The sequence below is a fragment of the Armigeres subalbatus genome, chromosome 2 (assembly GCF_024139115.2).
Source record: "Armigeres subalbatus isolate Guangzhou_Male chromosome 2, GZ_Asu_2, whole genome shotgun sequence".
Lineage (NCBI taxonomy): Eukaryota > Metazoa > Arthropoda > Insecta > Diptera > Culicidae > Armigeres > Armigeres subalbatus.
Window position 1 is genome coordinate 179,005,516 of NC_085140.1, and position 24,434 is coordinate 179,029,949.

General features: G+C 40.4%; 1 protein-coding gene across 1 annotated transcript in view; it reads left to right on the forward strand.

Annotated features, from left to right (window-relative positions):
- LOC134215555 (LIM/homeobox protein Awh-like) overlaps nucleotides 1-24,434 on the forward strand; it is a 160,062-nt gene that overhangs the window by 83,493 nt on the left and 52,135 nt on the right. The window contains exon 2 of the mRNA XM_062694717.1: nucleotides 24,074-24,255. Coding sequence (XP_062550701.1) covers nucleotides 24,074-24,255 — 182 coding nt within the window. The remainder of the gene's footprint in view (nucleotides 1-24,073; nucleotides 24,256-24,434) is intronic.

A 24,434-nucleotide genomic window follows, 5' to 3' on the forward strand; every position in this document is an offset into this window, starting at 1 on the left:
AAAAAATATAATTCATTATCGATTATCGCATTATGACATTGCATTGCCGTTGCTAACAATCGATCATCCTATCTTTGCACAAATATGCGCTTGTATGCATATCGCCGACTGCGGTCACTGCTCTGGCCCTACTTTTTGTGGCAAACTGGTGCGAAGCACGGCACAAAAAGAAGAGCCCAAAAACCAACTACACTGAACGACGGCCGAATGAGACTCACGTTGCGAACGGGAAAAAGAGGTGCTTCCAAAATGGTCCAATACCCTACTTTAACGTTGATAATCAAATGTTTCAATATAACTGGAAAATTGGTGGAGAGTTTCCGAGTCGATTGATATATAAATCTCAAAAATCCATCGAAAGATGAATGCGCTATTAACGTTCAAAATCTAACATGATTTCGTGACGGTCTCGGATTTGGAAATTTTAATTTGTCACCCTGTATCAGAGTCTTCCCCTTAGACGTAGTTTACGTCAAAAGAGGTGATGACGTAACAATGGACGAACGCCAAAGACGAAACACAGGGTACACTGTGAAAAACGCATAGTGCGAATCCATATAGGTGACAATTTGTTGAAAAACTAAGTAAGACAAAAACATATTCATAGCCCTACTATTACACTGGATTCTGTTTTTACACGATTTACATTTTCTCAATTTTCCACTCATCCTAAATGTTTAACGTATAATAATTATCATGTGATTTTTCTTTGATTTATTCTGGATTTTTTTTAAACATGTTGCAAAGAGTTTGGTGGCAGTCACACGATCAAAAATACGAGCGAAAAAAAAATCGTGTAAAAACAAAATCCTGTGTATTTAACCTCAAGTTAAGATTGAATAAAAGCAGCCAAACCGAACGTCAAAGACGAAACACAGAGTACATTGTGAAACACGCAAAATGCTAATCCATATAGGTGACAATTTGTTGAAAAACTAAGCAAAAAAACATTATCATAAACAAGAAAAGCTGAAACCAAACGTCAAAGATGAAACACAGAGAAACTATAAAAAAACGCATAATGCGAATTCAAATAGGTGACAAACGCAGAGTACATTGTGAAAAATGCATAATGCGAATCCATATAGGTGACAATCTGTTGAAAAACTAAGTAAAACACATATTCGTAACCCCACTCATATTTAACCTCACGTTGAGATTGAACAAGAGTAGCCGAAGCTGAAGGTCAAAGACGAGACACAGAGTACACTATGAAAAACGCATAATGCGAATCCATATAGGTGACAATTGGTTCATAAACTAAGTAAAACACATATTCGTAACCTCACTCTTATTTAACCTCACGTTGAGATTGAACAAGAGTAGCCGAAGCCAAACGTCATAGATGAGACACAGAGTACACTGTGAAGAACGCATAATGCGAATCCATATAGGTGACAATTTGTTGAAAAACTAAGTAAAAACATATTCATAACCCCATCATTATTACCCCTAAAGTTGATATTGAACAAGAGTAGCCTAAGACGAACGTCAAAGGCGAAACACAGAGTACACTGTGAAAAAAACATAATGCGAATCCATATAGGTGACAAACACAGAGTACATTGTAAAAAACGCAAAATGCGAATCCATATAGGTGAAAATTTTGGTGAAAACTAAGTAAAACACATATTCATAACTCCACTTTTATTTAACCTCAAGTTGAGATTGAATAAGAGTAGCCGAACGTCAAAGACGAGACACAGAGTACACTGTGAAAAACGCATAATGCGAATCCATATAGAATTTATCCAAAAACTAAGTAAAACACATATTCATAACCCTACTCTTATTTATTTATTTATTTATTTACCATTATACATCAACAGGCTTGTTGCTGCCCCAATGATGTTATGGATGAAATACAATATAATACAATATTCATAATAAAAACATACAGATAGTCAAGTCATGGCAACACACATTAATATAGCTAATAAGCTTGGTCATTAAAAAAACAATAAAATTTATGCCGGAGAACCTCTCGGGACAAATGGAAATTAAACACTTGGGAAACTTGATTGAATATCCGCTGCAAACCGCCTAAAGCTCCTTCCTGACCGTAATTTGTTCGATGGTGTCTTGGCCTCAACATTACATAGTTACGAAGAGCTCTCGGACGGGCGTTCAGGTTGATAAGCTCAAGAAGAACCTTTGACTCAACCCTGCCTTGTACGACGTCAGCAATGGTCAATGCTCTGGTGACATTCATTCTAACTTGCAAAGTGTCAAGGTTGATCAGGCGACAGCGGCTCTCATAGCTTGGTAACTGGAAAGGGTCACCTTCACGTGATTCACGCGCTCGATTGTCGTTCCTCTCAATCAGGGCTGACAATCGTCATCGTCATAGCACGAAATGCCACAGTAGCGACGAGTTGCATTGTCTTCACTCCTACTCTACACATCGTCAATGACGCGCACGACGTTAGCTTTCGTCGTGTAACCAAATCGTCCTGACGACATCGAAGAACGAAGACTTCATACCGTTATTCTTCAAGCGGCAGCTGCCATGCGAAGATTTTTACTAATTCTTTGTAATAATGAATTTGAAGCAACGTATGAAAGCGTTATGAATATTATCGATACATTTATGTTACCAAATTTCCTACTATTTGTTTATTTGAGACGCTATTATGTTTTTAACCAGTCCGTCTATAATGACGTGCAATCAATTGTGTGAAGAAATGACGACGAAAATCGTCATAACTTTTGGCTGCGCGACTATCGTCGTGGTACGCATGCGGCGCGAAGAAAACGAATAGGTGTTGCGTCGTGCAATGTTATGACGAAGACTAATTTTTTTTCGCTTTCTTCATACGACGAGAATGACTATTGTCAACCATGCTCTCAATTCATAGTTATACATGATCGGCTCTTTCTTTCGAGAAAAAGTAATAACGGAGCACTTTGCCGGGTTGATCACCATTCAATTCAATGAACACCAATTTGCGACGGCGTCGAGTTGGCGTTGCAGGTCTATGCAATCTGCATATGAGCGGATCTTCAAATAAATTTTGAGGTCGTCTGCATAGGACAACCGTGGGCCTTCGATAACAGAATTCACATCGTTGGAATAGAGCAGAAAGATCAATGGTCCCAGGTGACTGCCCAGCGGAATGCCAGAGGTGGCACTAAACATAGGTGAATAACAATCTTCTAAAGTAACCGTTAGTTTCCGATCCGTAAGATAGGAACGGAACCAGCTAAGAAGATTGCCGTTGATTCCAGTTCTCTCGAGCTTAGCGATTGCAATCTCATGGTTCACCTTATCGAAAGCGGCAGATAGATCCGTGTAAATAACATCCGTTTGAGCTCGTTCTAGTAAGCTGTCGGTAACATACGAAGTTAGGCACAGTAGATTTGTCGTGGTGGATCGACCGACAATGAACCCATGTTGATCATCGCTCAGGTACTGCTTACAATGGAATAGCATTGGATCCATGACAACCAACTCAAATAATTTTGAAACAGCGCTCAATGAAGTAACGCCTTGGTAGTTATTGACGTCACGCTTGCTGCCTTTTTTGTAGACTCGAAACATTTTGCGCCTTTTTCCAACATGACGGGAACAAACCGGTTGACAGAGAAAGCTGGAAAATGCATCGAAGTGGAGAAAGCAGGGAAACTATGTGTTTCTTGAGTAATGAGGACGGAATCCCATCGGGGCCTGGATAGAATGCGGATTTCAATCTGGTTGCGGCATTGGAAATCGTCGTGTCTGAAACATCCACGCTGCTTAGCGTCTGATTTGTGACCGGAACATTCTCTGCGGCAAGTGAGATGTGATCGGCAGGGAGCTCTTCATTTGAGAAAACGCTGGCAAACTTAGCAGAGAATAGGCTACAGATATCTTGTTGCGTCGAGGCCGATACGTCGTCCAATACCATAGATGAAGGCAATCCTTTCTCCTTTCGTTGCTTTTTAACGTAATTCCAAAAGGATTTTGGATGTGATCGGAGCCTAGATTGAATTCCCTGCTCGTATCGGTGATAAGAGGTCTTACTCAAGCGTTTGTATTCGTAGTTCAGCCTGACATAGTGTTGTTTCAGCGGGAGTGTACGATATTTGGTAAATCTTTTGAGTGCGGCCTTCTTCATTCTTTTTAGCAAACGTAATTCATTTGTCATCCAAGGAACGCGGGAGCCATCGCGAACAATCTTCTTCGGGACATGCCGATCTATAACATAAGCCAAGACGTGCGAGAAAGTTTGTGCAGCGAGATTGACGTCGTCTGAATCCAGAATATGCTCCCAATCCAAATTAGACAACACAGCTTCTATACTACGGTGGTCTGCCTTCCGAAAATCGTACGAAACTGCCGATGAAGTGATGGAGAATTCAAGAGAACCATAATTCTTGACTGCGATAACTAATGCGGGATGACGTGGAACGAGCTTTACTAATGGTGCGGGTGCAGTTGAAATGAAAGGGGCAGTGTCGAAGCCGTTAACAAAGCAAAGATCCAAAATGCGATTGTTGTCATTAGTCACGTTGTTGATCTGGAACATATCTGCAGAACTATAGCTGTCAATAAACGTGACGGCTCCAGCATGAAAAGTGGAGAGTGCATGATCTGGACAGAGGAAACCACTATGAATCGGAATCCAAGCGACGCCCGAGCGACGGTTTTTGAGTGCGATGGATACCCAAACCTGCTCGACGGAATTCCAAGCGTCATCCACAATGGCTTTCGCCTTTAGTCTCGTCCTAACAGCGACAAGCACTCCTCCTCCTATAGCTTTCGCGCTGTTGTTTGAGTTGCGACCACATCGGAATACCTCGTACCCGTCCCCGAAAACGTAACCAGAAAGCGTTCTATAATCTAGCCATGTCTCAACAAGCACGATGATGTCGTAGCATTGGTCCAGAGCGGCTAAATGATAGTCTTCAATACGACTATTCATCCCTCCTACATTTTGGTAGTATATGTTGAGATCTGAATTCGGGTACCCGGATAATGGAGCACTGGAAATCGAAACACTATCAGGTAGGGTAACGATTGCACGCTCGTTGTACTTGCCTGACGATGGAGTTCGGAAGACCTCATCTCCCAACTCAGACGCAGGACCGGGACGGCTGTTGGACGCTGGCAGGAAGGGCTCGACTGCGCTGAGAGGGATAGAGGCTTCTTCAGAGCTAGCGGCAAGATTGCGTCCCGATGTCCGACTTGAAATTTCCAAGTGCAACCTGCAATTTTATTTGTTTGGTTTGAAAGCTCCGAATCTAAAACAAAATGTGGCACAATCACGGATTACATCAGCCGAATTTCTTCAAAATGATGAAAAAATAACGAACAAAAATACGAGTTCGAAAAAACAGACAGCCGCTTTCGCGCATGGCGCACTACGCTCTCCTCTCTAAATCTGCTAAACGAAAACTTTGGCAGAAAAATGGGTCATTTTTTGTTGACGCTTGGTGCGATTTCATAGCATAGCAAGTGATTTGACAGCATATCATATAGAATTACATTACAAGAATAAAGTAATTTGTTTTCAACTCTGCTCACTTCATTCCACATCGCCATATTAACTGTCAAATCCCTTTACAAGTTTTGAATACACTTGGTTAGCTTCTTACGTGGTTCGACTTTATCAGTTCCTCAGTCTACTTTAATTTTTACAGCCTGGTATCTAAAGACATTCTGATTTTCTTCCGATTTGTACATTTGTTCGTGGGTTCAACCCAAACCAATAAATCCAAAGACCAGAAATAAGCAATATTTGTATTTCACTCCAAATCCACGTCTCAATAAAAACTTAATATAATCTTGACATATATTTATTGAAACATATGGCTCTCGATAGAGTATTCCTATGTTGGTCACCTTATTCATTTCACGAAAAAAAAGTTTTGTTTTGTTTTCGATACCTGTCGAGGCCGGGGAATACACCTCTCTGGTGGATAGTGCGCCAGCCGGTCAACCAACGCTTGCACTGCCGCGCCCGATGTCAAGCTGGCCTTTGGTTGTCGTCGCTTGTTCAGTCGATTTCTTATTTTTTGTTATTGTGATTGCACTTATTGACTCAGCTGGAAACCCTCCTGTGGGTGACGATGTATTAAATACCAATTTTATACTCCGACCTCATCCCATCCCAGATCCGTCCTTTCCTCGGTGCTGGTTGACATGTAGGAACGATGATTCGACAGATTGTCGTTTAAACGTCCCCGAATCGATCCCATTACAGTTGTAACTGCCTGCTGTTATTTATATCTTTATTTTTTCAACTGGGGTCATTACAAAAGTGGATCACATCTTAACTCAATTCAACTTAAAGTTACGCCTAGTCTTTTTCAACAATATATGAATAGGGGTTGGACGTGGGATGGTTATCCTCTAAACGCTCTACGTGGGATTACCCTAGTGTGGTAAAGTTATCTAAATAATAATTACCTACAATTCTTATACCAGGTAGTTTCAAGCTTGTAGCAACATGCTCACACTTCATCTATGTTCGCACCAATAGAACCGTTAACTTCTTGATTAATGATTTCTACTTATGCTTCGAAATACCAAAACCAGACAGATTTTGCGTTTTGAATGTCAAACATTATTCTGTCATTTTTTTTACAGCTTTATCAACATTTTAGGTTTTATCAAGTTTTTCCCTTTTTAAGTGCATTTTATTGGCAACCGGTTCAGTTGTTAGTTCAAAAATATTTTTTATACATTGTCCATTTTAATTCCACTTTCGGTCAGTAGAGTATGTGTTTTATCATCGAAACATGTTTAAAATAAGCGTTACATTACATATTCTATTTGACAGTGATTAAATTTTCAGGTAATCAAAAATATGCGCCGTCTCAATATTCTTTCTAACTGGCTGAGACGGACGAGTCTGATCGATGCTTCAAGCCACGCTGTATTTCTGGACACAACCTTGTATTCAACAAATATTCAAAACGTTCAACTTACACCTTTTACGATGCACGGCTATTTTGCAATATAATGATAACATTATGCACTCGATCCGAAACATAGCCAGCTTACCGTACTGACTGGCGACAAACGTTAACAGCAGGCAGATTGTTTGCTACCGGTACCGATCAAAAGCAGTAAAGTAAAGCAAAATCGTCACCATTTACTATATCCATTATTGATGGTTTCAAATCCCTATTCTCTTTCAATTCATCTGGACGGCCTCCAAAGTTTCCGTCTCCTCACGTCGATCCCGGGGCGGGCGAGGGACGGACGGACACGTCCAAACTATTTGAGTATGATGTCAAACTGTTTGAACCCGACGTAGAAGACATCGGATAATCCGATTAGGGTATTATTATAGGAATTATTTCATTTCCACTTTCTCCTTTTCATTTGACAACTTCTGGTATTGAGCAGGCAGCAGCTAGTGGAATTGAAACACCGTTTTTTCAGATATAGAACATCCAGAGTAATACATTTTGATGGGAAACCGACCGTTAGAAATCGTGATGAAGGCATCGCGCAAAATATAAATATGGTTCTAATTTCTGCTGGTTTTCACCTTTCTAAGCGGAGATTTTAAAATTAATTAGGGGAAAAGACGGCATTGGCCGGTTTTGTTCTATTATTGACAGGGGGGTTTTTGTCGACCAAATTTTATGAAATTTGGCCACAATATTACTTGATATGCAAAGAATGTGCAGCTAGTGTAGGAGATAATCTTTTCACCTCATACTTCACATTCTGTCTAGCAAATACATTCTTTGAAAGAAGGGATCATATCTGCCTTTGCCATAAACCGAGAAAATGCTCGAAATGCGTTTCCTGCTGCCAGAAGAATGCATCTTATAAAGGATCATATTTTGCTTTGCCTTTAATTGAGCAAATGACTGAATTGAAATAAAGAGTCATATCCTCTTTTGTTTTCTGCCGGACAAACGCCTCCTTTGAAAGAACTGATAATATCTGCCTTCTCTCTCTCTCCCATTAGATTGATCCATATGTGGGTTTGAAGTCGATAAATATATGATGTGTGGGCACGTTCTATTCGCGGCATTTCTGCAGTACCTGAAGTAAGGCGAACACTTGGTCCGTGGTAGAGCGTTCACTCATAAATCCTTATAGACGACGTTAAGCAATGTGATTGCGCGGAAGTTGCTACAATCCAGCTTTTCGCCCTTTTTGTAGATGGGACACACGATACCTTCCATCCAATCCTGCGGCAGAACCTCATCCTCCTAAACCTTGGTAATTACTCAATGCAGCGCTCTAGCCAGTGCCTAACCACCGTGTTTGAACAGCTCTCCTGGTAGTTATTTATCGCCATTCAGGTGCTCTTCGTAGTGCTGCTGCCACCTTTGAATCACCTCACGCTCGTTTGTAAGAAGGTTCCCGTTCATGTCCTTTCACATATCGGGCTGTGGCGCGTGGCCCTTACGTGAATGGTTTAACTTCTAATAGAACTTTCGTGTGTTATTAGCGCGGTACAGTTGCTCCGTCTCTTCACGGTCTCGATCTTCCTGATGGCGCTTCTTCCTCCAAAAAATCGAGTTTTGTCTGTTCCGGGCCCGTTTGTATCGTGCCTCGTGTGGTGTTGCAGCAATCTCGCCCATGCTGCATTCTTCTCCTCAACTAACTGCTCACACTCGCCATCATACCAGTCGTTTCTCTGATCCGGGGTAACCGTGCCTAGTGCAGCGGTTGCAATGCTTCCAATGGTGGATCGAATATCTCTCCAGTTATCTTCAAGAAACGCTGCGCCTAGCTGCTCTTCCGTTGGGAGTGCCACTTCCAGCTGCTGTGCGTAGTCTTGGCCTAGTCTACCGTCTTGTAGCCGCCCAATGTTTAGACGCGGCGGACGACTCCGATGCGTGTTGCACATCGTCGAGAGTTTTGGGCGCAGACATACTGCAACGAGGTGGTGGTCGGATTCAATATTCGCACTGCAATAAGAGCGTACTTTCGTGATGTCGGAGAAGAATTTACCGTCGATTAGAACGTGGTCGATTTAGTTTTCCGTTACTCGATTTGGTTATTTCCATGTGGTCTTGGGGATATTCTTGTGGGCGGAAATTGCTTAGGACTACCATTCCGCGGGAGGCTGCAAAGTTTGCACATCGGGAGCATCTTGACGGACGAACGTGTGGTGATCGAAATGTGGAAGCAACACCACGAGAAACATTTGAATGGCGCTGATAGTACAGGCAGTGAAAGTCAAGGCTGCGTAGGAGATGACTACGTCAGTTCAGCGGACGATGGAAGCCAGGGAAGTTAAGGATGCCATCCAACAGCTGAAGACCAATAAAGCAGCTGGTAAGGATGGTATCGGAGCTGAGACCATCTTTGGCGGTGTGCAATAAGACGGTGTGTGGCGGCGAAGAATGAACCACGAGCTTGCCAAACTTACAAACTAGTTTACATCTAAACAGAAACCACTGAATCAACAATTTGACGCCACAATACACGGTTCGAGGCCGCATCTCTCCATCCTCGAATGCGCCCCATTTTGCACCTGGTCTGCCCACCTTGCTCGCTGTGGTCCACGCCGTCTCGTGCCTGCCGGATCGGAAGCGAACACCATCTTTGCAGGGTTGTTGGCCGGAATTCTTGCAACATGCCCTGTCCATCGTACCCTTCCGGCTTTAGCTACCTTCTAGATACTGGGTTCGCCGTAGAGCTGGGCTAGCTCGTGGTTCATTCTTCGCCGTCAAACACCGTCTTTTCTTTACACCGTCAAAGGTGGTCCAAAGCGCCCGTCTCTCGAATACTCCGAGTGCTTGCATATGCACAATCATGATTATATCCTGGAACACACATGCAGGATCGTTCATGCTGTGTACCATGAGAGAGATTTTTTTCGTTAATGTTGTACAAAATAGAACATCACGCATGTTTGAGTTTTAATTAAAATGATTCGTACGGTTGAATCACCGAATAATGTGCATAATTTAAACTGTTATGTACGACTTAAGGCCAGTCTTTGTGTACATGCTTCAGTGTTTATTTCTTATTTGAAGCCAATAACGACGTAACGTTGAATTAAAACCAATAACATCCCCATCTAATACATGATGAGGAGTGGAAAATGAATTTGACACACATTTATACAAGAGATTGACAATCTTCTATATCTCCATCTCCATTACATTCCGATGTCGATTGTAATGTAAAGGAATGTACAGGAAGTCGCGAAATATTTAATTATACGACACTGATTCAAAGATACCAAAACCAACGTATTTTACTCAAACATGCACTCGAAGCGACACGTGTTACAAGAGTACGATCTAACAAGTACTAATTATTCAGCTTCATCGTCCCGAGAACTAATCAAAATCATACAATGCTCGCCCTGGCTGCTATATATTCACTGTAAATTGGTTAAAGAACTGCCCATGAATTAAAGAAGCAGAAATCTCTGGGAGATGTAATAGCTAGATTTTTCTTCAGAAACATGTTTTCAAACTTGTCGTATATTTAGTATTTTTCATGTATACAGAATTATAGTTTTTGAAATTATGTCCATTCAACTTTTTGTCCCTTTGACCTTTTGTCCCGTCGACGTTTTGTCCCCTCGACCTTTTGTCCCGTCGAGCTTTTGTCCTTTCGAACTTTTGTACCTTCGACCTTTTGTCTCTTCGACCTTTTGTCCGTCGACTTTTTGTTCTTCGACCTTTTGTCTTTCGACATTCTGTCGCAAAGCCGATAAGATAACCGTGAAATAATTGTGAAAACCTGCTGTTTAAAATCTAATTCTTCTAAATCTTTCCAACATTTTTCCACACTTTCCACGATGATTCCCTTCCTACTTTGTGACCAAATAATCTCGGAATTTTCCTAATCAAACAACAAACGCCAGTAACCAGTCGATTTTAGAGATTTTAGACAAATGCAGCATATAAGCATCGCGAATACAAATTTACTGTCGACCAGTGATGTACGGAAGCATCCGTGTAAACTCTTACGGAAATTGATAGATTCTGATTATTTGTTATAAAATCGGTGAGGATGACAGTATGAAGATCTGCCTGTCGGCTGGTTGGATGACCTCATATCCCCAATATATAAGAAAGGGCACTAGAGTGCGCCAACTACAGAGGGATCAACCTGCTGAATCCGGCGTACAAAATTCTGTCGCGTATTCTCCAACAGTCGGAGACCACTTGAGGAGTCCTTTTTCGGCGAATATCAGGCAGGGATTCGTGAGAATCCATCAACGACGGATCAAGTGTTTAACCTACGGATGATCCTCATTAAATTCTGGGAGTGCAGCTGGTGACTCACCAACTGTTTATTGATTTTAAAGCAGCGCATGATTCAGTAAAAAAAAAAATGGAAAGAACATCAACATTGCACTCGAGGTGGCGATTATGAGATCTGGCGTGCAGGCAGAGGAACAGCACTATCATCGGTAGCACATGATCGTGGGGGACATCGATCTTATTGGAATCAATCGCAGAGCAGAACCGACAACTTCATGGAAGGCCATGAATATGCTGGCTGCTCGTGGTAGAATCGTAGGGACCCTAAACTATCGGGAAAACTGGAGGAACATCGCCCAAGACCGTCGATTAAGGAGCTCTACAATTCTCTATGCAAATGTGTACGGACGCGGTAGCGGACCACGGTAGGCACGGGAAACTGTTCCGTTTTCCATCTCACTGAACATATATTCATCTCATCGCAAAACATAGAAATAAGGCACCAATCTCGTCGCTTCTTTTCGCTAACACGCGTGCTCACTGGTGAAAAAAATCACTGAAATTAGAAATCAACAAAATTCCTTTTCATTGCTTTGTTTTCGATGGGATGGAAATAGGAGCTATGGGATGAAGTGCCGAACCGTTCCCCTATATGAGATGAGGAAGAAAAAAGTAGAAGAATAGGAGAAGATATAATATTCAAATGTTTCATTGAGTAGTGCATTTATGTTGGAAGTCTATGAAATTAGCGTCTTTTTAGTATTTTGTTTCATATCATAGGAACTGCAAATTGACTATGCAGAATGGCGCTCTCTAAGAATGACAAATACTTCACTAAAAATCCGTTTCACTCTTCGATCGACTAATCAGTCAGCCTGTAATAAAAACATAACACCTGGCATATCATTTCAGCATCGCATAAGCAATAGTTGATCGTCCGAATCATTTCCGAGCTTTATGGTGCTTCGTATCGTGGGGATTACCACGCATCAAACGACCCAGCGGATTACAGGTTCACAATGCCAAATAGGTTCACTTCGCAGAGACCACATAGGCATGCCGTCCAATCATACGGTGTGGTGGAACCAACTAGTCACGGTGAGATGATGATATTTTCTCGTGTTTCTGTGCACCCATGTGCGCTATGCTGCGCGGCTCGACGCCTTTGGTCTTTCGGGGGGGATGTCGCCGGTGATGGTCATCATCGTTCAAGGAAGGACCGTTCACGGCGCAGTCAGAGCCTAATATAGAGGGCACCCACCATCGGCATCGGCAACGGGAGTGAACGCAAATAACGAAACGAGTTTTAAAACCGATCATCGATTCGTGTGGACCCGAGAGTGAGTTCTCCGATATTATCTAAATTTATCGGTAATCGTCACAATAACTTGCCACGATGGTTAATAACTGTCAGGGGACAAGGTGTAGAAAGCCGGCCGGTAAATAAACGCGGTCGGGGGTCCCAGTGCCAGAGCATATTGGATCTCAGAACGATGATGGCTTGGTCGGTCAGTCGGTTGGCCCGCTTTCTGCTCCGGTGAACGAGAGCGCGAGCAGACAGAAGACAACCAACCGATTGGTGTTATTAAAACATAAATGCTTCGAGCTTTGTCTCACCGGGAGCGCGGATCAATCTTACTTGATTGTGGGATTTAGTGATTCCGAGAACCTTGACTTTTGCTATTAGATTTAGGGGAAGGGCAGGAGGCTCTACGGTTGAAGGAGTGGTGCGAGTTGAAATGTCAATCATTATTCAGAATTTCCAATGGTACAATCTATACAACTTTTTGGATGCCCCACCCGAGGCTCCACCTATGCCTAAACATTTGTTTCTTCGTTCAGATCAGTTTGTTTACTGGAATGCATTATTTGGCAACAAATTCAATATAAAATAACAACATTTTCAATATAAAATAAGAAAATTATTTTGAGCTTTTAGTGGAATGTTGCGACTTGTCATAGGACGAGTTCATACTATACTATGCATATTTGTAACATTTACATTTTTAAAGATTTTTGATTACGTCTGTGAATCGTTCAAAAGAATCAGTAATAACTGCTAAGCCCAGGAAAGCAGAATGGGCAATGCTATCTTGCTTACATATGATAAACCAACAGTATTGAAATTTGTTGGGGTGATTTACAGATAATTTACAAGATCAACAAAAAACAAATCTAGAGAAGATCCATTAATTACGAAACTCAAAAATTGGTCATTTTCAACTCCCCCCCCCTATTTTTGTATGAATCACTTAAAATTTTTGTATAGATTGTCACACTTCTAGCAACCCCTTTCCCCATCTAAGCGTTACGCAATTTATGGATGCTCCCCAAACATTTGTTTTAATATGTCATTTCTCTAAATCTGAAATTGGCGGGGTGAGAGCCGAATTATTGAAATTATTTTAATTTCGTTCTCATGCCTCACAGTTTGTATTTAGAACAATGATTTTTTTGACAAAGTTCTAGGATCCTTTAAGCATAACATGTCAATCAAAAAATCCGAATTGTAAATGACTTAGAAAAAAAAGCTATCCAGTATTTTGCGTTCGGTCATGGCGGCGTGAGTTTCCTCCTTCGTGTTTAATATTCCAAAGCTCAAAAACATTAATAAATAAAATCATTTGCTGTAGTGTTCCGAAGAAAGAGATAATAACAATGTATTATCTGCAATTACGCCCACGTATAGTGGACAAGATATGTGCAATACTAATGCAAAGTAGCAAATATTCCAGAGGGGCTGGCTAGGTGGGGCCAAAGCTCCCCCTTAGCCCCCCCTGTTGTTACGCCAATGCAGAAGCTGTTAACAATTTTACGGAAATCCTGTGTCATTTACATCTGTTCTAGTTTCTTTATTCAAAGTGTACTTATGTAAGCATTTGATTCATTCAAAACTGAGTTACTATTTAGCTGGAATGAGCGAGAATTTAAGTTAAAAAGCATGTCAAGTTCCAGTTGGAGAACGAGCTCGGTGGTCTAGTGGCTACCGCTTCTGCCTTACAAGCAGGAGGCCGTGGGTTCAATTCCATGCTCGTCCATTTCCTACTTTGTATTTCTATCTTAGTTCTTTCTATGTTACACGTTCTACCAAAGCGATTCCTACTGTTATAACCTTCCACACAATTCCAAAACCTTCCGTGGCACCTATGAGAGGTCGTAGAGTTCTCTGCATCTTTCTTAAGTAGGTGTCCAACAAACCATCCTTCCCCTTCCTCAGTATTCGCAAGGACGTGGCCAGGACAGATCTCGACTATTGGAGGGTACATTGCTTCCATTTAAGAGATAGTGATATTGCGAGAAGATTGAAAAATTCGAACCGGGGTCCGACGGTCGGCTGTCGGAAAGCTGTTCCGCAAACGTCAAATCACTTGTTGCACGGTAAAAAATTTTGGTTTATTTTTTCGGTGTGAATGTTGATTATTAAAATCAACGGGAATATGCAACTTTTAACGAGTGTTACATTCCGTTACATTCTATATTTTTGAAACAAGTTTGATGATTCCTTGAAGGCATTTTGTCATATATTTATGTGGTTTTGAAACATTTTAGATTTCTCGAATGTTCTTGATATCAAGAAATATCAACACTTTTCGTACAGTGCATGCCATTTTGAAGTTTCCGCCACTCAGTCTGCTTCTTCTTCTTTGCTCCTAAAAATTAGAATTTTTCTCTTTTCTCGCAATAAGTCCCAAATCAATATCTGTGGTAACGGATGAAAGTGATGCTACTCTCATACAATAGTCTTGGGGTCTTGGCTTGTACCACCTACGAATTTGTGCGAATTGCGCAAAGCTAATGCCAATGCTAAAAGCAGGACAAGTTCCAGTTGTAATGTAGAGCCATTGAAGAATAAGCAGAAGTAAGAGTTTAATGTATGGTTGCCGGATTTAAATAACTAATACAATTCTAGATAAGATTTGTATGTTTGTATGTTCATGTAATTTGAAACTTCTATTGAATTGTTAACTCCCTCTTGGCAATTTATTACAATATGTAGTTATATTTAACAAATATATTTCACACATGATCATTTTTTTATTTTATTGTCCGTCCAAATCCCGGATGTTCAGATTTAATTGGAACGTAATGCTATAGAGAAGAATGATATTGTTAAAATCATCTCTAGATTCCTCATTTACATAGCTATGAACACAGACAAAGAACTGGAAAGAACAATTTTGGCTGTTACGTCCTTTCCAAATGTTGGTCCAAAAATACCATGAAACATTGTTGTTCTGTTTTGCAATGTTTTTGTAATGCTACCCAAGCGAATGGCAGATGATCATGATTGTGCAAAAATGATTATAAAAAATCTGCTTGCATGAAAATTGCCAACTTTTTATGACGTATGACTACGTCTGTGTTTTCTTTATTGGGGTACACTTTGCGATTGCAAAAATCGGAGACCATCACGAAAATAAAAAGCCAGTTATCGGCCTTCTTGGAAAATGCGTGCTTTCCGGTAGTTTTCCAAGAGCACGAGTTTGAAGAACCGTAGCGCTCAAGAGGCTAAACCAATTTGTAGATCATTTGCTGACTTATGCTGAACAATCGACTTGCATTTTGGGACTATACGAACATTATTTATTCTAGGAAAATTATTTATAGGAGTAGAAAATGAACATGTAGTGGATATGAAATTCACCACGGGACTCATTGTAGAATCACCTTCATTTTGTTCTGAAAATGCTGATTTTCAGTTACTTATTATTGATAATTGATTAAAAAAATTGAAATTGGTAAACCAATTAATCACGTATATGCATCGCAAATACAGACATCAAAATCAAGCAACTTGCGGGTTTGGATCTAATCCTAAGTTCGAACAAGATTTCACGCAGAGCGGTTGCTGCAGATCATTCAAGTTAGTGATACCACCCATTCGCCAAACGATTAAGTTTTGCACTTTGAAGAAAATTCATCTGAGGTCAGCCTTATTTTGTACAACATTCATTTCATTTATTTAGTTTACATCTAAACAGATAACACTGAATCAACAATTTGACGCCACAATACACGGTTCGAGGCCGCATCTCTTCATCCTCGAATGCGCCCCCCGCTCGCCAAGTCGTTTTGCACCTGATCTGCCCACCCTGTTCGCAGTGCTCCACGCCGTCTCGTGCATGCCGGATCGGAAGCGAAAACCATCTTTGCAGTTTTGCTGTCCGGCATTCTTGCAACATGTCCTGCCCATCGTACCCTTCCGGCTTTAGCTACGTTCTGGATATTGGGTTCGCCGTAGAGCAGGGCGAGTTCGTGGTTCATTGTTCTTCGCCACACACTGTATTCTTGCACACCGCCAAAGATGGTCGTAAGCACCCGTCTTTCGAATACTCCGAGTGCCTGCAAGTCCTCCTCGAGCATTGTCCATGTTTCATGTCCGTAGAGGACAACCGATCTTATCAGCGTTTTGTACATGACACATTTGGTGCGGTGGCGAAACATTTTTGGCCGCAATTTCTTCTGAAGCCCGTTGTAGGCCCGACTTCCACAGATGACGCGCCTTCGTATTTCACGACTAACATTGTTAACCGCCATTAGCAAGGATCCAAGGTAGACGAATTCCTCGACCACCTCGAAGGTATCCCCGTCTATCGTAACACTGCTGTCGCTCGCTCCGCCCACAAGCATGTACTTTGTCTTTGACGCATTCACCACCAGTCCAACTTTTGTTGCTTCACGTTTCAGGCGGGTGTACAGTTCTGCCACCTTTGCAAATGTTCGGCCGACAATGTCCATGTCATCCGCGAAACAAATAAATTGACTGGATCTGTTGAAAATCGTAACCCGGCTGTAACACCAGGCTCTCCGCATGACACCTTCTAGCGCAATATTGAACAACAGGGCAACAGTATTTAATTATAAGAGACCCTTTTGACTGACTGTTATTCGACCTCCAGATTGTTATTGAGAGCGATGGCCCATTATACCCCTCGCCCCCATTAGACCCATTCTCACTCCCGATGACGGTATATGTAGACATTGAACGATGACAGAGAAGTCAGCAACTGTCGCCCGTCCGGGATCATCATGTCAACTGCAGGCTGGACTGAACTGGAAGATTTATCTGATTTAAATTTTGGATGCAATTTTATTGGCTTCACTTTATTCTGTCTGCCATCCAAACAATAATGGCTAGAGGAACATGAATCACCCACAAAAATCGAAATGTGACCACTCGCTGCTTCCCGACGAAATAAAACACCAAATTCTAATAGCATCAACAGTCAGTGGTTGTTAAGTCAACAATCATAATGTCTTGGTCTTGGCGTTAACAACCAAGATGACGGGGGGTGAGCGCGCACAGACACACTTTTATAAGCAGCTTCCACTGGTGCCAGTTTTTACAATGCGCCGTTAAATGTTGACAGCGTATTAAAATGGTTGAACATGTCAATAAAAAGCAGCCAGTTCGACAAGCCTGCGAGAGGGCATTAGACAAATTTGTTTGTGTTTCTCCTGGAGATTAATGTTCCGTCGTAGTAGATGATAAAGTGGCGAACTGCAGATCCTCATCAGTGTACAAGTGAGAGGGTTTCCGTGAGACAAAACATCATGAAGTATTTATGCCCGCTTAGATTAATGGGTCTGGGTTGAATTGAACACCTTCGATGGTCACTCCACTTTGAGCTCATCAAATTCGGTTGTCTTAATAAAACGGTCGCAGTTGGGCATACAGAATCGAGAGGGGCTGTCAATACTTCCCACCGCTGAGAAAATATTTATTTGTGGGTATATTCGGTTAAACCAACCTCTGCCTCCGATACTGATAAGAGCTATTTTACGACCGGCAAATGGACCAATCGACCAGCAGTTTGGGCTTTTTTAGCACCCGATGACGATGTGTGGCAATTAAAGTGACGGTGAAAACTAGTTTAGTGTTTCAAAAAACTGATATTTCTGGTGTGTGTTGATTGGTATAATTCAATAAAATACATTTTTGCTAATGGCTACTGGGAAACGGGCTGGTAATATGTTCACAGACTGGGTGGCCCTCCGCTGGAGATTGAATAAGAACAAATTATCTCATTGAGGAAAATGTAGCACGCCACGAATTGAAATTCACTACAAGTGATGACTTCTTTCGTTCATATATGACGTCGAAGTGACGTGGAGTTGCCATCTATTAAAAATTGAATAAGGTCATGGAGCTTTTACATGACTAATATATTTGAAGTGTGTTTCCTGCATGCCATCTTTTTGAAAATTGATCAGTCGGTGTGCTTAAGAGGATTTTCCAGCTAGGCAAAATCGGGCACCGCTGTATCTCAGTAGATTTCAAAACTGAACTTCGGCAAAAAAAAAATGTTTGTTGCTGATTATCAGCAAAATATTTTCCGAACCTCAGCAAAAAAAACATCACTTTTACTGAAATCTCGGCAAAAATCATGTTTGCTGAAACTTGGTGGTGCTCACCTCGGGAAAATAAACAAATAATGCTGAGAACTCGGCGAAAAAAAAAAATATATCAAGCGAAAGGTTTTTCTTCCTGTTCCTTAGAACAGCTGTGAAAACCACAATAAAATGTGATATTATTCTTAAAATTCATTAATCCATAATAAGAACGCATGCACCAGTTGTGGCACTATTCTTAATTTTGGTTCCTTATCTGGCAAATCCCATTGTTTTCTTATGGGATTGGCCAAATTGGGACCACTAGTGCGAGACTGATGCAAAGGACGTTGAAAATTAAACAAAATCAATTTTAACAATTATGCTTAGCTCGTTTTGGAGGAAATCAAAGGTGTTATCGTATGATATGAATATGCTTTATCGATATAAACTTGGTTTTTGGTGATTTGATTGGCCATTTGGCATATAAAGCACTAGTGCGACAACTGGTGCTATAGCCACAACTGGTACATCTAGTCTATGTATTTTCCAACCATAAGAATTTTCTGTACTTTTAACTACGATCAACAATAGCAAATTTGGAAGTTTTATTTGAATTATTCAGTCATTCATATGTCCTCAACACATCTACGGGTATAAACCACTTGACTTGGACATTAATTTACAATGTTCTAAAACCTCATATCTGAATATGTACATTACTAGTCGACCCAGCAGACGTTGTCCTGCATAGTAGGCGAAAATGCGCGTTCTGAACTACCCATGCAAAATGCCCATACGAATCTCAATTTAAGTTTTTCACGATTTACTCAACCTAACCGTGATTTTCGCATAAGGAAATATCATATAAACCCGTCGGAAACTATAACGAATGTTTCTGCTGAAGAAATGAAAAAATCCATCCAGCTGTTTTTGAGTTATGCGGATACGAACACAGACCATTTCATTTTTATATATAAGAAGATGTGGAAAATATTGACATGAAAAATGTATTGGAGTTAAGCACTTTCCCATCGATGGGACTTGAACCCACAACCCTCAGTACGCTAGACTGGTGCTTTAACCAACTGGATTTGGATTGGAATTGGATTGAATTTGGATTGGATTTGGATTGGATATGGATTGGATTTGGATTGAATTCAAATTGTATTTGGATTGGATTTGAATCGGATTTAAAATGGATTCGGATTTTGATTGGATTTGGATTTAATTTGGATTCGATTTGGATCCGATTTGAATTGGATTTGGATAAAATTTGAATTGAATTTGGATTGGAATTGGATAGGATTTGGATTGGACTTGGATTGGATTTGAACTGGATTTGGATTGGAATTCTAGCAATCCAGCACTTGCTCACATATTCATTTGGATTGGATTTGGATTTGGATTGGAATTGGATAAGGTTTGGATTGGATTTGGATTGGATTCGGATTGGATTGGATTGTATTTGGATTTGATTTGGATTAATATTGTATTGTATTTGGATATGGATTGGATTTGGATTGAATTTGGATTGGATTTGGATTGGATTTGAAATGGATTTGAATTGTATTGGGATTGCATTAAGACTGGATTTGGATTAGAATTGGATTTGGATTGGATATGGGTCGGATTTGGATAACATTTGAATTGGATTTGTATTGGGCTTGGATTGGATTTAGATTGGATTTGAATAGGATTTGGATTGTATTTGGATTTGCATTGGGTTTGAACAGGATTTGGATTGGATCTGGATTAGATTTGGATTGGGTTTGATTTGGGTTTGAATTCGATTTGGATAAGATTAGGATTGGATTTGAATTGGATATGGATTGAAATTGGATTGTATTTGGATTTGGATTGGATTTAGATTGGATTTAGATTGGATTTAGATTTGATTTGGATTGAATTTGGGTTGGATTTGGATTGGATTTGGATTGGATTTGGATTGGATTTGGATTGGATTTGGATTGGATTGGATTAAGATTGGATTTGGTTTGGATTGGATTTGGATTGTATTTGGATTGGATTTGGATTGGATTTTGATTGGATTTGGATTGGATTTGGATTGGATTTGGATTGGATTTGGATTGGATTTGGATTGGATTTGGATTGGATTTGGATTGGATTTAGATTGGATTTGGTTGGTTTGGATTGGTTTGGATTGGACTTGGTTGGTTTGGATTGGTTTGGATTGGTTTGGATTGGTTTGGTTGGTTTGGATCGGTTTGGATTGGTTTGGATTGGTTTGGATTGGTTTGGATTGGTTTGGATTGGTTTGGTTTGGTTGGTTTGGATTGGTTTAGATTGGATTTGTATTGGATTGGATTTGGATTGGCTTTGGATTGGATTTGGGTTGGATTTGGATTTGATTTGGATTTGATTTGTATTGGATTTGGATTGGATTTGGATTGGATTTGGATTGGATTTGGAATGGATTTGGATTGGATTTGGATTGGATTTGGATTGGATTTGGATTGGATTTGGATTGGATTTGGATTTGGATTTGGATTGGATTTGGATTTGGATTGGATTTGGATTGGATTTGGATTTGATTTGGGTTGGATTTGGATTGGAATTGGATTGGATTGGATTTGGGTTAGATTTGGATTGGATTTGGATTGGATTTGGCTTTGGATTGGATTTGAATTAGATTTGAATTGGATTTGGATTGGATTTGGATTAGATTTGGGCTAGATTTAGAATGTATTTGGAATAGATTTGAATTGAGTTTGTATTGGTCTTGGATTTGCATTAGATTTGGATTGAGTTTAGATTGCATTATGATAAGTTTTGGATTGCATCGCGATTGGATTTGGATTAGATTTTAATTGGATTAGATTTGGATTGAATTTGGATAATATTTGGTTTGCATTTGACTTGGATATGGATTTGTTTTAGATTGGATTCAGTTTAGATTCGCAATGCATTTCGTTTGGATTTAAATTCGATTTGGAATTAATTTGAATTGGATTTGGACTGAAATTGAATTGTATTTAGATTGAATTTGGTTTATATTTGGATTAACATTGGATTAATTTTCGATTTGAATTTGGTTTCTAATTCAATTTTATTTGACTAGGCTAGATGTACCAGTTGTGGCTATAGCACCAGTTGTCGCACTAGTGCTTTATATGCCAAATGACCAATCAAACCTCTGCAAACTAAGTTCATATCAATAAAGCACCTTTGAAAGCACGATAACACTTTTGATTTCCTCCAGAACTAGCAAATCATAATTGTAAAAATTGATTTTGCTTAATTTTTGACGTCCTTTGCACCAGTTGTCGCTCTAGTGGTCCCAATTTGGCTAGTCCCATAAGAAAACAAAGGGATTTGCAAAATAAGGAACCAAAAATAAGAATAGTGCCACAACTGGTCCATGCGTTCCTATTATGGATTAATCAATTTTGATAATAACTAATTTTATTGTGGTTTTCACATCTGTTCTAAGGAACAGGTAGTAAAACCTTTCACTTGATATATAAAGTCCACCCACATGCCTTCTACTTATTTTTTTAAATAGTTGTTCTTATGTATGGCGACAATTGGTACACCGGCCCTAGGATTTGTTTCTAACCATTTATTTTCACCCATTCTATCGTAAAGTGTAAAACAATGCACTGTAATATGATGCCCTGCCAGTTGTTAAGCACATCAAATAACCTTTTTTGTGGAATCTTGCATTTCATCAGCCGGTAATGTCGCGTTGTCCTAGATAGGTCAGCTTTGGTCAGCTTCATTTATTCCAAAAATATTGACTCTTTGAAGGATCATATTAAAAGAGCTATTTGTGAAGCAATTTATTTTATATCAACAATATTCAACGCGCTGCAATTTTTATTCTACCGGTTCACACCACAAATCATCGGCAAAGGAAGTGCGTACATTCTCGCGACCAGAAAGTCAAACATATGTTTTCCCATCATAATTGTTCCAGTGCTAAAAAGGGGCTAACCACACTCGAGCGCACTCAACTTCTGCATTTACGGTAGGTCTTTATAGAGAAGCACACTTTCCCTCTTGAGACCGTAATGGAGTGGAACAAAACGACCGTTTGGCAATACAAAAACCATCTATCACTCCGGGAAGAGACTTCGTCCTGTGGCACCCTTCAAAGGCGACCCACTGTATTGTTCACACGTTTCAGCTCACGACACCGGCGACGCCGGTCGGTGACGATAGAAGCGGGAAGGAAGGAAAATCTGCCACCATGCGACCATGGTCTATGGTTGGTAGTTAATATCAAGATAATAAATAATAAATTTGTTCTGAATGACACATCCGCAAACCGTAAAACAACCACGAGGGCAAACTTCGGAATTCGGGAGGGAGTGAGCCTGGGTAAGAAGGAGAGGCGCGAAATCTGGGCAGTTCTGCCTAAATCATTGCTCACCCATTTATATTTGTGTGGCTATAAATGTTGGCAACTATATTTTTGATCGTTGTCATGTTGCAGCTGGTACAGATGGTAGGGATGATCATTTGCAGCGTAATTTTGTCATGCTCATGACAATACAATTTATAATTTTCCGCTGAAGAGTAACCACATATCAATAGAAATAACACTAGAGCTATTGTTGATTTTATTTGGATAGTCTTTCATGTGCAAACAATGTGCAAAGTGTACTGTTCAGCAATACTACTTTAGTAAAGAACAATTACTGTATCGCTAGCATGTGGACAAATTAACTTTTTGTTTCACTGCGAAATCAACGTATACGGCAATCCCAATTCCAACTATAGTTTAACTATAGCAAATTTCCTTCTGTTTCCCATTGTTAAATCAAAAACAGATTTGATTTTGAACATCCCTGCACCATAAAATTCCAAGAATTTATCTGCGAATAACAACAGCTGAAATGTATACAAGCCAATAATGGCGCTGAAACGGCATTCAGACGCAAAAAGCCGTTCTATGGAGAAAACGAATAGTCATACCCATCTTCCATTCGATTGCTGGTAAATATCCCTTCCTCAGAGGTGGAAACGCATTTATTGTCTTTGCCCTCTTGTCTGTCGCCTCTTTTGTTGCGTAAGTGACAGTTTATTATTTTCGGTTGTATAATAATTCGAAATTGAGGGTTCTAGTTGGGTAGATGAACATGGGCGTTGGGTAGATGAACAGCAACGCATGTATGACAGAGACCCGATGATGCGGAAGATTGAACTTATGGTCGTTGCAGGGCTTCTAGTAGGAGCACACGTGGTTCGAATGTTCAAATCGGAGGTAATTCATCACGCTGCGGAATAAGTATTTCTAGTTTTTGAGGTTCACATTGAGGCACCAATTCTTGTAGGGTAGATTAGGGCAATATGCACCCCCGGGGCAAAACGACCTTTTGGCGTTTTTAGCGACTTTTCAGACTAATTTCAAGGAATGCTTACAGCTGGATTGGTAGTTCGAGATCCGAACTACATGCGCTGAATTGAAAAATCCCAAAGGGATTTTCTGCATTTTACCCCAGTTTCCTCTAAGTGGATTTCAACATATCGAAACATATTTGATATTTCTAGAGCAAGGGTTCTATTTGTTCCGGAAATTTCTGGGCCAACGTGAGAATTTTCGGCTCATACAGTATAGATTTTTTGACATTTGTTTTTATTGATCTTGTTTCAGACTGAACTGCGGACATGCACGGCATGCGGGGAACCGATTGCCGATAAATACCTTTTCGACGTTGATGGATGCTCGTGGCACGGTTCCTGTTTGCGGTGTTCCATCTGTCTGACGCTGTTGGAACGGCAACCATCGTGCTATTTCCGCGATCGACAGGTCTATTGTCGGTCGGATTATGCGAAGTAAGTAACGCTCTGTGTACGTCCCGATTACTTCGGAGTTGTGATTACCCTTTGATATAAGTATTTGGAGGCATTGAGGCAACTTTTATTACGTGTTTCTGTATACCTATTAAGTGGAATGATAACGATGTTAGTTGCTCCTCATGGATTGATGTCTTTAGCTAACATTTTTGAAGGTC